This window comes from Octopus sinensis, unplaced genomic scaffold (assembly GCF_006345805.1).
Source record: "Octopus sinensis unplaced genomic scaffold, ASM634580v1 Contig10815, whole genome shotgun sequence".
In the NCBI taxonomy this organism is placed as follows: domain Eukaryota; kingdom Metazoa; phylum Mollusca; class Cephalopoda; order Octopoda; family Octopodidae; genus Octopus; species Octopus sinensis.
The window spans coordinates 289787-302293 of record NW_021832223.1 but is presented as its reverse complement, the minus strand read 5'-3'; the positions used below and the strand labels follow the sequence as shown (position 1 = coordinate 302293).

Below are 12507 nucleotides of genomic sequence, written 5' to 3'. Positions count from 1 at the left end.
CTAAAATAAAGAAAGGAACTACTTCGAGCACAGAAAGAAGCAGATAGTCGCAAATGAGGTTAAACGAAAGACTGCCCACCACAAAGAAGAGTGCATAGCCGGGAGGGGACAAATAGGAGACGACGAGGGACATGGGGACCGCCAAGTCGAGTACCTCGAGCAAACCCGCGACAATAAAATGTGAATGAAGCCGCATTTTATTCCAGCGAACATGTCTGTTTAGATTGTCGGCCAACGTGAAGTGGGATATGTTTTGGAGAGCAGGAAAAACAGAATGTACATGTCGATAGCCACTGAAAGTAAAGTGAGTGAATACTGGGAGAGGAGACACTCACTGAAAGCAAGATCTTCGTTAAGATGGTCCCCGAAGTCGTCGAATGAGCAGATCCTCTCCAGTTTGTGTCGCTCAAACATGTAGGACATGCCCACAAACATGTTGATTCCCACAGTTTGACAAAAGATAAACCATCGGGCGAAGAAACAGCCGAAATAGATTGTGGATACTGCGGAAGACAGGGAGGAAATATCCCCCGTGGTGTAAGCCATTTGGTGGACAATCCCCACAGAGGGGTCCAAAACACGTGAGGAAAGGTCCTCCATTATGGCGTCAGTCACTGGAGGAGGGGAATGGGGACATACCGATGATTCGACTAGTGGTGACCCACACCACACTGTGCTTGGCGTAGGCGAAGGCGGGGAACACGTTGGCCACCAGGGGGTTTATGCTCTTGGACTGTCCCCCGGTTATCACAATCTGGGCATCCACCTCAGGAAAGTTCTTCATCACCTGTCGACACACTGTCACTCCAGGATCGTCGGCAGACTCGAAGCACATGAGTATTTGGAGCTTAGAATGTGAGAGAGCATTCTACGTTGGGGTTGGTGAGCACAAAGTGACTTTTCAAGTTATCCATTAGGCCTATTTCCATACCTTTCAGTGGTTTAATGATGGTTATTCCCAGTCCCACTTTCTGTGCTGAGTTGTTCCGGTAGAATCGAAGGTATCTGTTGAGGTGAGTACTACAAGACAGACCCCCAGACTATTCCCAGCACATAGGACAGTCTTTCTACTATATAGGCCACCAGGGCCGTGAAATATGTCACTGTGCACAACGTAGGTATCCACATTTAATTATGCATAGTTTTTATTTTTTCAATTATTTAAATTCATTTTTAAGTAAGAACAAATATTATAACTAACTAATTCCGGCATCGTAAATGGAAACACGTTTCCACGTACTATGGCCAAGGAAATCCTTTCGAAAAGCCACTTGGACTCGCGTGTCTCCCGGTTATGGGAGATCATGCGGCCAAGCTTTTTTTGAAAGGAAAGAGACTTTTCGCCGATGACGCCGGAAGTCTCGACGGCAATTGGAGTGAAAGATACCGTTCAGAGAGCTCCTTGTACTTTCCAATCTTCATCTTCTCGGTTTTGCGAGAGACTGAGCCAGGCTCGACAGCTGAAGAAGGAAGGTTGAGCTCCGAAAAGTGTCTGAACACTCGCATCCCATAACAGAGACTTGCCGAACTCAAACGGGAAAGTCGATAGGCCGTCGGTCTTTTTCCGTCTCCCCTCGCCAGCCCGACGGGTTCGAGGTTGATGGATCCCAGCGGCCGTGAGCCCCCTCTGATAACGTCGTAAGTGCTGCATGGCGTGGTGCGCGCCCTGCACTGCGACGACAGAAAGGGGAGTAGACCAAAACGGTTTTGACAGCACCACAACGACATTTGTGTATTTCGCAATTTCCAATCCAAGACGCAATGATAAACCAATTGAGGCAATCTTTGTCTAATAGGTTACCGTGGAAGGACAGTAGAGCATCCAGCCAGCCCCACTCCCTGTGCACAGCCTGCGCGGAGACATGCAAGTCTGTGCTGATCGAAATTTTTGCGTAGATGTAGTCAAGAGCTTCACAAGAATGGCATCCCATTGAGCTTGGATACCCGGGTCACTGGGTCTTTGTTGTACAATGAATCCCACAGGTCCAAAGCGGCCACGTGATCACTGACATTTTTCGTTCGGGTAGTTTCTGATAAGACCAATGTCAGTGAACACTGGATGATGCCGTTGACGAAAGGAAGCAGGAAGACGATAGACACGGAGAACGAGTCCAATCCCACCGCGGCTTACAGGCAGGGTGGATTGAATCCACCAAGAGGGTCGACGTACGTGATAGCGACTCTGCTCCGGACTTCAGAATATTTTCAATAACGGAAGGAGATTTGTTCGTGAAACACGGAGAGCTCTTAATGTATATAGTAGCTTCGAGTTGAAAAATAATACGGAGAAGAAAGAACCCGACATGAGCTCGATGAGGAGTCTTTGAATAATGCATGACAGAACAGCTGCCTTGTCAATAAGAGTTTGAGACAAAGCCTAGTTTTTATTATTTTAATTATATTCCTCAATTTCTCTTAACTTAATCCCAACAACCAATGTTAAACCCTCGTGGAATATCATTTTAATTATTACAAAGTCAATATAATGTGTTTGGACCACATAAATGAATGACAGAGGAGGTGTCTCAGACCATCAGAAATTTAAGAAGCACTGGCTCTTGTGGACCTGACGGAATTCCTACTATCCTGATGAAAAACCTAGGACCGGTGGCAATATCAGCTCTCTGTCAAATTTACAACTTTTCTATAAACAACAACGCAATACCCACAATATGGAAAATGGCACACATTCGCCCTATTCTGAAACCAGGGAGACCAAAAGACAACCCGGCGTCCTACAGGCCAATATCTCTCCTCTGCGTCTTTCCAAGTTCTGGAAAAACTTATACTCACCACACCAAACAATATCTCCCCGATTTGGACTTTCAACATGGATTTAAATGTGGTAAATCAACCACCTCGCACCTTGTCACTTTGACGAACTTCATCTCAGATGGACTATCTACCAAACCGTATAACCAAAAAACGGTTATGTGCTCAGTGGATATCCATAAGGCTTTTGACTCGTTCCCAGAAAAATACTGACCAGGAAAATATACCTTAGTGGAATTCACCCAAGACTGAAAATGTGGCTAGCTAACTTCCTCAGCGGCCGAAGAGGCAGAATCCACAAAACAATACAAGATCGATGTCTCGATACTTTCCAAACGGGGTCCCTCAAGGCTCCCCCCTTTCACCAGCCCTGTTCAACTTATTCTTATCGGATCTACCGCTACCAAACGACAAAGACTCAATCATTTTATCATACGCTGACGATATCGTAATTGCTACCCGGAGCTGTGAGGTGAACACGGCGAGTACAAAACTGCAGAACCACCTTAACAATCTCGAAAGTTGGCTCTCGCTAAACCGACTATCAACGAGTCCGGAAAAATCGGTCACCACGCTTATGACCTCAGCAAGGAAGCTTGGGAAAACGGTGGTGAACCTGTACCTAAATAACATGGAAATCCCGTTTCAAAAATCTCAGAAAATCCTCGGGGTGACTTACGACAGTCATATGTGTTTCTCTCAACAAGTCGATAATATTACTACGAGGTGCATGAAGAAACTGAACATCTTGAAAGTGTTTCTTCGTAAATGCAGACAGTGTATCAGCTTCCCCGCACGACAAGCCTTATACCGGCAATTCATCGAACCCTCCCTTAGCTATGCTTGTGAGGCGTGGGGAGGGTTTATCAGTGGAAAGAACCGCGCTAAAATCGAGAAAACTCAAGATCGCTTGCGAAAAGCACTACAGGGACCGAACGAACATCTACTCATCGCCCCAATCTTTAATGAAATCTTGAGAAGAAACCTCGGGGCTACAGGGCCTAAAACACCACCACCGCGCCCTCACAGAAATTGTGCCGGGACAAGGGAGGAGCACCGGGCAAAGTTGAGGACCCTCCTCAGAGAAGCCGGGATCACCTGATTAATTAGTTTTATGTTTTGGACGGTGATCTTGGTTCTAATAATAATAATAATAAATGAATGACAGACTAATAGAAACTGTTAATGACCTCCTACAAATTTACATCATAGGTGAAGGGTGGAGGTGCCTGGGGTACTGCACAAGCGGCGGTAAAACTTACTTTATTTATTCATCAGGACAACAGTAGAAACCGAACAAATTAGCTACGTGATCACGATGCACTGATAAAGAGTAAAAAAAGCGACTGTCTTTATGAAGAGCAGAAAAAACGAAATCTTATCAGATATTAAAACGGACGTAGATGACTATGCAGGGGTTGATCCGATCCAGGTTAAATTTGGGCTCCTGGATTTTCCGAATAAAATAGAATGACATCATTACAATAATGATAATGTGACATAATTTCTTTATTAATCCTAAAGAGATGCCTGTAAGTGAAACAATGTGATAAACAATATACTAAGCCATATTTGCTGGAGAGCAAACAATGAAGACTTTAAAACCTTGTTATGTCTCCATATGTAATCACGGTAAAGGATACTTTCGCACTTTGTGGCTTAATAATAATCAAAAAGGTAGGATGAATAACAAAAACAGAATTTGTTAATAATGTACTAAATATATTACTAATAAAGTTCTTGGTAGTTCTGGCGTCTTATTTTGCGGATGAGAATGAGAGAAACTTGGAGGATCACGATTAGAGCGATAAATCCGGAAAGAACAAAAATGACAATGTTCTTATTTTTCAATTCTTTTTCATGAAGTTTATTCTTTTCAAGAGACAATTTGTCTACAAATTTTTTCGTCGTGGCAGGGAAAGTTGATATTGTCGAAGAAGTTGTAGTGGATTTTGTTGAAGTTTTAGTTGGTCGTTTTTCCGTAGCATAAGTAAAAATTGTACTTTTACTCGTGTTCGAACGAGTTGGTAAAGGCGTAGTTGTGCTGTTTGAAGTACTCAGTGTAGTCGGCAAACGTGTAAATGTGCTGTTTGAAGTACTCAGTGTAGTCGGCAAACGTGTAGTTGTGCTGTTTGAAGTACTCAGTGTAGTCGGCAAACGTGTAGTTGTGGTGTTTGAAATACTCGGTGTAGTCGGCAAACGTGTAGTTGTGCTGTTTGAAGTACTCAGTGTAGTTGGGCTGGTAAACTGAGTACTTGTGTTGGCCAAAGGTGTAGTTGTGGTGTTTGAAGTACTCAGTGTAGTCGGCAAACGTGTAGTTGTGGTGTTTGAAATACTCGATGTAGTCGGCAAACGTGTAGTTGTGGTGTTTGAAATACTCGATGTAGTCGGCAAACGTGTAGTTGTGCTGTTTGAAGTACTCAGTGTAGTCGGCAAACGTGTATTTGTGCTGTTTGAAGTACTCGGTGTAGTTGGTAAACGTGTAAATGTGCTGTTTGAAGTACTCGGTGTAGTTGGCAAACGTGTAAATGTGCTGTTTGAAGTACTCAGTGTAGTCGGCAAACGTGTAAATGTGCTGTTTGAAGTACTCAGTGTAGTTGGCAAAGGTGTAGTTGGGCTGGTAAACGGAGTACTTGTGTTGGCCAAAGGTGTAGTTGTGGTGGGATTATTGTTAACAGTAACAGATGAAGAGGAAGAAAGAGTTGTGTCTTGGGAGATTACGATGGTACGCATCAGCAATAAAGTAAGGAGATTCATTCTAATTGGGTTAGTATAATCGAAAATATTTTATTTTATTGAATAAAATAGGTTATCGTCCCAGATTCAAAATATTTATGAAAATAATCAACAAATTTAAAATGAATTTTGAAATTTTGAAAAGATATAGACAGTTTTATTTTATATAAAAATTCCGATCTGTTTTGAATCTGCTGTCAAACAAGCGGACTAATATTACGTTACAATTACTATACTTACAAGATCTCAACTAAAGTGAGGACCGATCCCGAATTTTGTTCATAAAAAGTCAAAGATAAAAATCAGAAGAGAACGCCGAATATAATCAAAGCGTCAAGAAAAACACGATCAGCGTTGGATTGAACTATACAATATTTATCAAATTCTAAAATGTTTTTTTAGTTTCTTTTCCTTTTTCATAATTATTTTTTGTTACATTAAAGTATGAATAAAGATAGATAAACTTCATCAATCTTATTCAATTATTTTTTTGTAACATATTTTTTTCTTTGTTCTGCACTGAATACATAAACAATTTTTTAATTTTTAACATCATTGTTTTGTCTTGCGATTTCATTTCTAATTTTATCATGGATCCCAAGACTGCCCAGAGCTGATGATAACCCGTCTTCTACAAACGCTTCCTCTCTGATTTTTTTCTTATTCTGAAACAAAATTTTGCTCAGTTATTAATTTCATAAATAGGGAGAATAAATTATCACGTCACTTGAAAGTCACTGTAATTTTTGATTAACGGTAAAAAAATAAAACGATAAAAAAAACTAAAAATTCAACTGAAGATCAGACAAATGCATTCTTTGGACCAGACGAGATTTCAGTTCAGAAAATAGAATTAAAGATGAAGATTTTGATGAATGCTCAAGTCTATGTATAAATTAAATTTATCGGTATATTCAGTGAATTTTATTAGTTTGTCCGCCACAAGTTCTGACAAAGCTATTTAAAGGAATAGGTTTATTCGATGAAATTATGTTAGGTAAATGAATAATTAGAGCTTTAGTCAGTCAAATGGTGATAAATTATTAAATTTACATACGTGAGTTTGTAAGGTGCATTTACTTGCACATCTGCCGAAAATATGGGATAAAACAGTCTCGGAAGTTGAAGACCCACTCTGTTCAGTCGACTGTCTCTAATGAGGTGGTCGAAATACGTGTGGACACGACGATCAAGACGGATACTATAGTCAATAATAATAAACCGGACATTTTTGTCTACGAAAAAGTTCTGAACATCATTACGCTGACATATGGAAGTTGAGAAATTACATAAATACGACCTTTTGGCAATTGAGGTTAATCTATAATGCAAATGTGAATGTCGTACCGTCGGTTCTCACTTGGGATGGAATAATATCCAAATTCTATAAGCACTACCAGAACTCTCTACCAGTTCATGACTCTATGTTCAAACAATCGTAATCAAGAAAACACTGGAGAGCATGCGCCCGAAGTACAAACTCCTTCCTACATCGGATTAGTGCATCCCCGAGTGAGACCATCAGACTCGAGTACAACCACAAAAGTGGCCTGCCCTGTAAAATGTATAAATGTACCCGTCGAAGATATTAGCTCGGGCTCGAAGAGGAGGAGAATTGACTGAAAGCAGAAACAATTAAAAATCAATTTTATCTGGACTTTTAAATTATGTTTTTTTAATTTACAAGCTATTAATATTATAATAAAATAAATGTTGATATATTACAAAATGAGTTACATCTGGCGGATGTATGACAAAATGATACACGACAATTTTCTAACGTAATGATTATAAGTTATCAAAGACTGACCAACGGAAATAACCACGAAAATGTTTTCCTGCCCTCCCACAAGGACAGCCATTTGTTTTCCAACGCCATATTTGTTGACAAGAATTCAGAAAAAACCCGACTAGTGATAAAGGTACAGCCCTTCAGACAACCAGACCTTCGATTCCTCCACCAAAACATTCACATACGAACTCTCAGTGTTAAACGGACTGGTCTTCGTGGGCGTGGGGGAAGTCGTGTCCAAGCAGTACCCCTTCCAGACGAGAAAGTGGGATTCTGACGAAATGACCGACGTGGAGTGCTGGGTATTGTATTCCTCACCAGACAGTCCAAATTTCCTCTTTTTAAAGTCAATCAAGGCTGGTTGTCGCCTCAGTTCGACTTTAATACGCTGGCTGAGGTGGGTGCAGTGTTCTTCCGTCTGAAGGTACCCGCCGGCACTACGTAGAACATGCACCACATAGACTGGTTGTCCCCCGAGAGGAAGACTGCGCCTGTCGTCGACTTTCTTGTGGGGGTTTTTTATGGCTGTGTCGATGAGCGTACTGGGAAAATGCATTTGCTGTTAAAAGTGCGATCGGCCACGGAGTTGTTGTTCTGTCTCACTCTAGTCCTGTCTTCGAAGCAGATTTGGACTTGGATTATTCCCCCTTTACGCGTATTTCACTCATTCGATGATTTGTCTTTATTTTCTACTCTTTATTTGTGCTAGTCGTCTTTGACGGAGATCACTAGGGTGTTCAAACTATGATTTGAGGGACAGAAGTAGGCCATTTCTGCTGTGTTGGTCTTGGAAGGGGACATTTAATTGAGTGACTGGCATCAAATGTTGAGTTTTATACAAATGGCTAGTTTGTGAGCATACTAAGTGAGTGTATTAATGTCTGTAAGCGACGTTAATGAGTTGGGAGTTTGCCAATGCCCATTTGTAGAGGTCCACTGTTTATTATTTTCTCGTTCTGGTATTTCTTGAATGCTCGCTCCCGCGATTCTGTGTTTCGGAAAGTTTCGAGGTGGGGAGTCGCCTTTTCAATGAGAGACTTGGGGAACCTTGTCTCGGAATTGCCTCATTTGCCACAACTCCCTCGGCTCTTCCGGCGGCGCAAAATGGCGAGAAAGACTGGTCTTAGTCATGTATACTTCGTCTTGGCTACGTTTCTAAATTTAAATCGAACGGATTACTTTTTTGAGGAGTCCGTCTTTGTCATGTTTTTTGTTGTACATTTCGTTGATGTAGTCAGTTTGGTATTTGTGTTCGATCACGTAACTTATCGGAGTCGACGGACTAAATGACATCAAAAAAAGGCACCGGGATTTCACTCCGTGCACCATCGACTCAAAGGATTTCGATTTTGTCGTGGATTTTTTGGGGACCTTCTTTCGGATGTCGTGCATCTTGAAGAAACTGTTGACTTCCTTGGCAGTGACAATCCCGGACTGAGTGGCCGCTGTGTTCATTGCTATAAAGTCCCTCTCGCGGGGGGCTGATTTGCTTTTTTGTTTACCAAGTTGAATGTCTGGCCATCCGCGCATAGCTGAGAGTCACTATTCCTACCAAACCATCAGAGACGCCGAATCTTTGCTTGATTGGAGGGATTCCGTACACAAAGTCTTCGGGAATTGCATGACCCCGAACGAATCCGCAGCCCATTTTGTCCTAAGTCGTATTGTGGAGATTATTTCACTTTTCTGAGAACTTCATTGATCAACATTGTGTCCCGCTGGTCTCCCAGTAGTCCAGTCTTGGTGTTACTGTAGGGGTTCTCCTCAAGCAGACGTGCCATGACCACCTTCACTATGGAAATAGTATTTATACATATTATGGTAGTCTTCTGTCAATTATTATTAACTTGTCTTCTGAGACTAATCCCTGGATTAATGTGCACCGAAAATATAGCATATAAAAATTGGTCATTTGTTAAGAATAAATGGGAATCTACCGAGAAATTAGCTCTAAAATTCTGATCTATTTTGGAGACTGACCAGTTTAGTGAAAAAGGTGTGAACAGTGGGGTCATATAAAGAGAATTGTCAGTGTCGGATGGGTGCATCGGAATAAGGAGCAGTGATCAACTAATTAAGATAGGATGGATCGAATATTACGAGGAAGAGATGTTATTAATGAATTATAGCCGCATGTCGATGATCGTGACATTTTTTATTATTAGTACTTATTCCACTCATCAGACAAACACCACGATTGTGTATATACTCGATAATTCTGTGCCCTGTTCATCAATCGACTGCATTCTGGCTAACCATTCTTCTATAAACATTGTGAAACTTCGACTTTCGAACGTCAATCTGAACACCATAACAGTAGCCGCCCACAGATTGGATGGACTCATATACAACGGTCTTTGCATTCCAGTCTTTTACTTCGGGGGGCTGGCCAACATCCCCGTTCTCCAACTGCCACTGAGAACTGGCTGCAACTCCAAATTCATAAGTGATGTTTATGGAGACAAATCCGTCGTGGAATTAATGTATATTGACTAGATTGTGTTGTGTCCCTCGAGATTGCTCATTACTGATTTTAGGGAGAGACGGTCATTAATTCGGAGGTCGCCCATCACGTGCTGCTCGTGCAACGATTGATTGGCCAGCACAACTCCCTCCAAGTGATTCTACTGATCAGTACACAACTTGAACTCGACGGCTTTATGTCTTCTATTCTGGACTATTGTCAAAAAAATCACGTTTTCTTCCACGTCATCCGCCTCCACGACATGGAGGAAATGACGAGAACTGACAAACTCACGTTCGAAATTGTGGTGGATATCATACAGCCAGTAGTCGTGTTGTACGTGGACGACCCCCACATCCCCACAATCCTCTGTCATATTCAGAACAAGTACCACAATCGAGACATCCTGTATGTGACTGCTAAGGGAAATTTGACTTCCTCGGAAAAATACTGCTACCAAAAAGTTGTTTCGGTCGATTATTTCAATTCCACTATCTTCCCAGACACCCTTATGAATCATTTCATTGAAGAGTTTTCCGGGACACCCATCGACGTACACAGAACAGTCGTCAAATACAAGCAACAACACAAACTGGGAGTCTTTCTATATTTGTTCAAATTCGAACGTGTGGAGACTGTTCTTTACAGTCTGATGGACATTTCCGACAGACCGCGAATTGAACGGACGACTACCAGTCTTTCTGATTTGTCTTCTCGTCCTCTGCCTTCCGTGTGGTTGTGCGCCTGGACGAGCCTTTCGTGATGGCCACCTCAGGCATTGAGGTGTGCCAGGCGGGGGTTGTGTGTCTGCAAATACTCCGCGAAGACTCAAAGTGGATCGACAAGTCCTTTGCCGATTTCCGGACCCTCCAAGTGCTCATGGGGGGACTGTACGACGTTTACTGCTGCCATGGTTTTCTGATTCAAATTTTCCTGGAACTGATTCCTGAATATCTCACGTTTAGCCTTTCCATTCCTTTTAGAAACATTGAGATGTACATCCTTAAAGACACAAGTTATGGGGTGCTGTCCAATGGCACTTGGAATGGACTTATTGGTGAGGTGGTCGAGGCACGTGCCGACTTGGCAGTGGCATCTCTGACCATTTCCAGCCAAAGATTGGAGGTGGGTTATGTCCCTACTTTGCAGTACGTGGACTTTGTGTCGATAAGAAAGATGACAGTCAATTCGTTAATATTCGTGTACAAAAAACAAAGACCTTCACTGGATATTATATTTTTGCCCTTCCAAACGGACGTGTGGATGATCATTCTGACTCTCATTTTTATGCTGGTTTTGATCACAGCCACGTGCGAATGGTTGAGTCCTTTTGGTCGGAACACCAGCAGTGCCAAGGAGAAGGTGTATGCCATTGGTTCCTCCCATCTCACTCACTGGCAGGGTCAGGATTCACCACCGTCATTTCTGTCCTGACCATGAATTCCCTGCAAGCCAAAAACCCCAAGTCGGTCTCGGCCAGATTCCTCCAATCGTTTTGGGCATTTGCTGCCTTCATTATCATGGCGTACTACACCGCATTCCTGGCCACCCTGATATCGACGGACGACGGAATGCAGGTCGACTTGGATGACATTTTTGTATTTCACTCAAAATATTATAGAACAATCATTGGACTAAAATCGGGGTACTGAAAGGCTCAGTCCTCGCCTCCAAATTTCAAAATGAGTTTGAGGCCGACAAATTTGTAGAATACACGTCCAATGAACAGGCCTTCCACGACCTCAGAAATGGAGACATCCACTTTTTTCTGAATGAAGAAATTTATACGAAAATCCCCAAATATAACTCAGCATGTGACCTGGTGGTGACGGGACAGTTCGGGAAAAGTCCCTACGGGTTCGGAATACCCAAAGACTCAGTCTACAGGGTAAACCTGTCCACTACATTAATAGGAGGACATGCAGAATAAAATAAACAAACTTGTACAAATCAAGACACTGCCGACTTTGACCGACAAATATTTCATTGACGATATTTGCCACGTAGACATGAACATGATGGCGAACATGATCACTCCGAGTCATCATATCGGCTCCTTCATTGCATTGGGTTTGTTCACTCTGATCTCCTGTGTGCTGTGTGTTTGTGAAATATATATTCACAAGTATTTGATCGCCTTGTTCCGTCGTCTCCAATCAACTAGCATTTGGAAGAGTTCTCGCATGCACTTTAGCAGTCAGGTAGTCGATGGCCTCATTGTTAGAAAATATACAAACTGATAATGTCAGAACCAGAATCCCCGGTCTATTACAAGAATCAGCTGGGACACTTTTTGTGGCCGGGAGGAGCATCCAATTCAAACAAGTCAAGAATATTCCCTTAAGCGATTAACCCGTATCTTTTACACGTGCCATAAAGTGCACACAAAAAGATTGAAAAGTGCAAAAAGTGGGTCAGTATTCATCGATTTGATGATTGATTTGTGAATGAAGGAAAATATATTTAGGAAAGTTAATATTAATGTCAGTAACTACAACTTTGTACTCTGGGACACGCAGTCCAGTATTTGTGCCAGTCTGCGGAGACGTCCTGATAGTCCGAGCTTAAATATTTGGTGAATTCTCTGATGAGAGACCAATACAGAGACTCCACACACTCGCGGCCGGAGAGAGCATTGACGGTCTCACCCACTGCTTTAAATTGACACATTGTGTGGCAAACCAATGTTGTAGAAGGCGATGGGGTATATAAAATTGAACTCAGAGGGCGACAAGTTGAGGTC

General features: G+C 42.2%; 2 protein-coding genes across 2 annotated transcripts; both read right to left on the bottom strand.

Annotated features, from left to right (window-relative positions):
- Positions 1-4500: 4500 nt before the first annotated feature.
- Positions 4501-5529, bottom strand: LOC115228535 (uncharacterized protein PB18E9.04c-like). The gene has a single exon (XM_029799104.1). The coding sequence runs from the start codon at positions 5527-5529 to the stop codon at positions 4501-4503; it is 1029 nt and encodes a 342-aa protein (XP_029654964.1).
- Positions 5530-8353: 2824 nt separating this feature from the next.
- Positions 8354-9081, bottom strand: LOC115228534 (cilia- and flagella-associated protein 77-like). The gene is made up of 2 exons (XM_029799103.2): positions 8983-9081; positions 8354-8839 (listed from the first exon to the last, which is right to left on the bottom strand). The coding sequence occupies exons 1-2, from the start codon at positions 9079-9081 to the stop codon at positions 8462-8464; spliced, it is 477 nt and encodes a 158-aa protein (XP_029654963.1). The 3' UTR covers positions 8354-8461.
- Positions 9082-12507: the final 3426 nt, after the last annotated feature.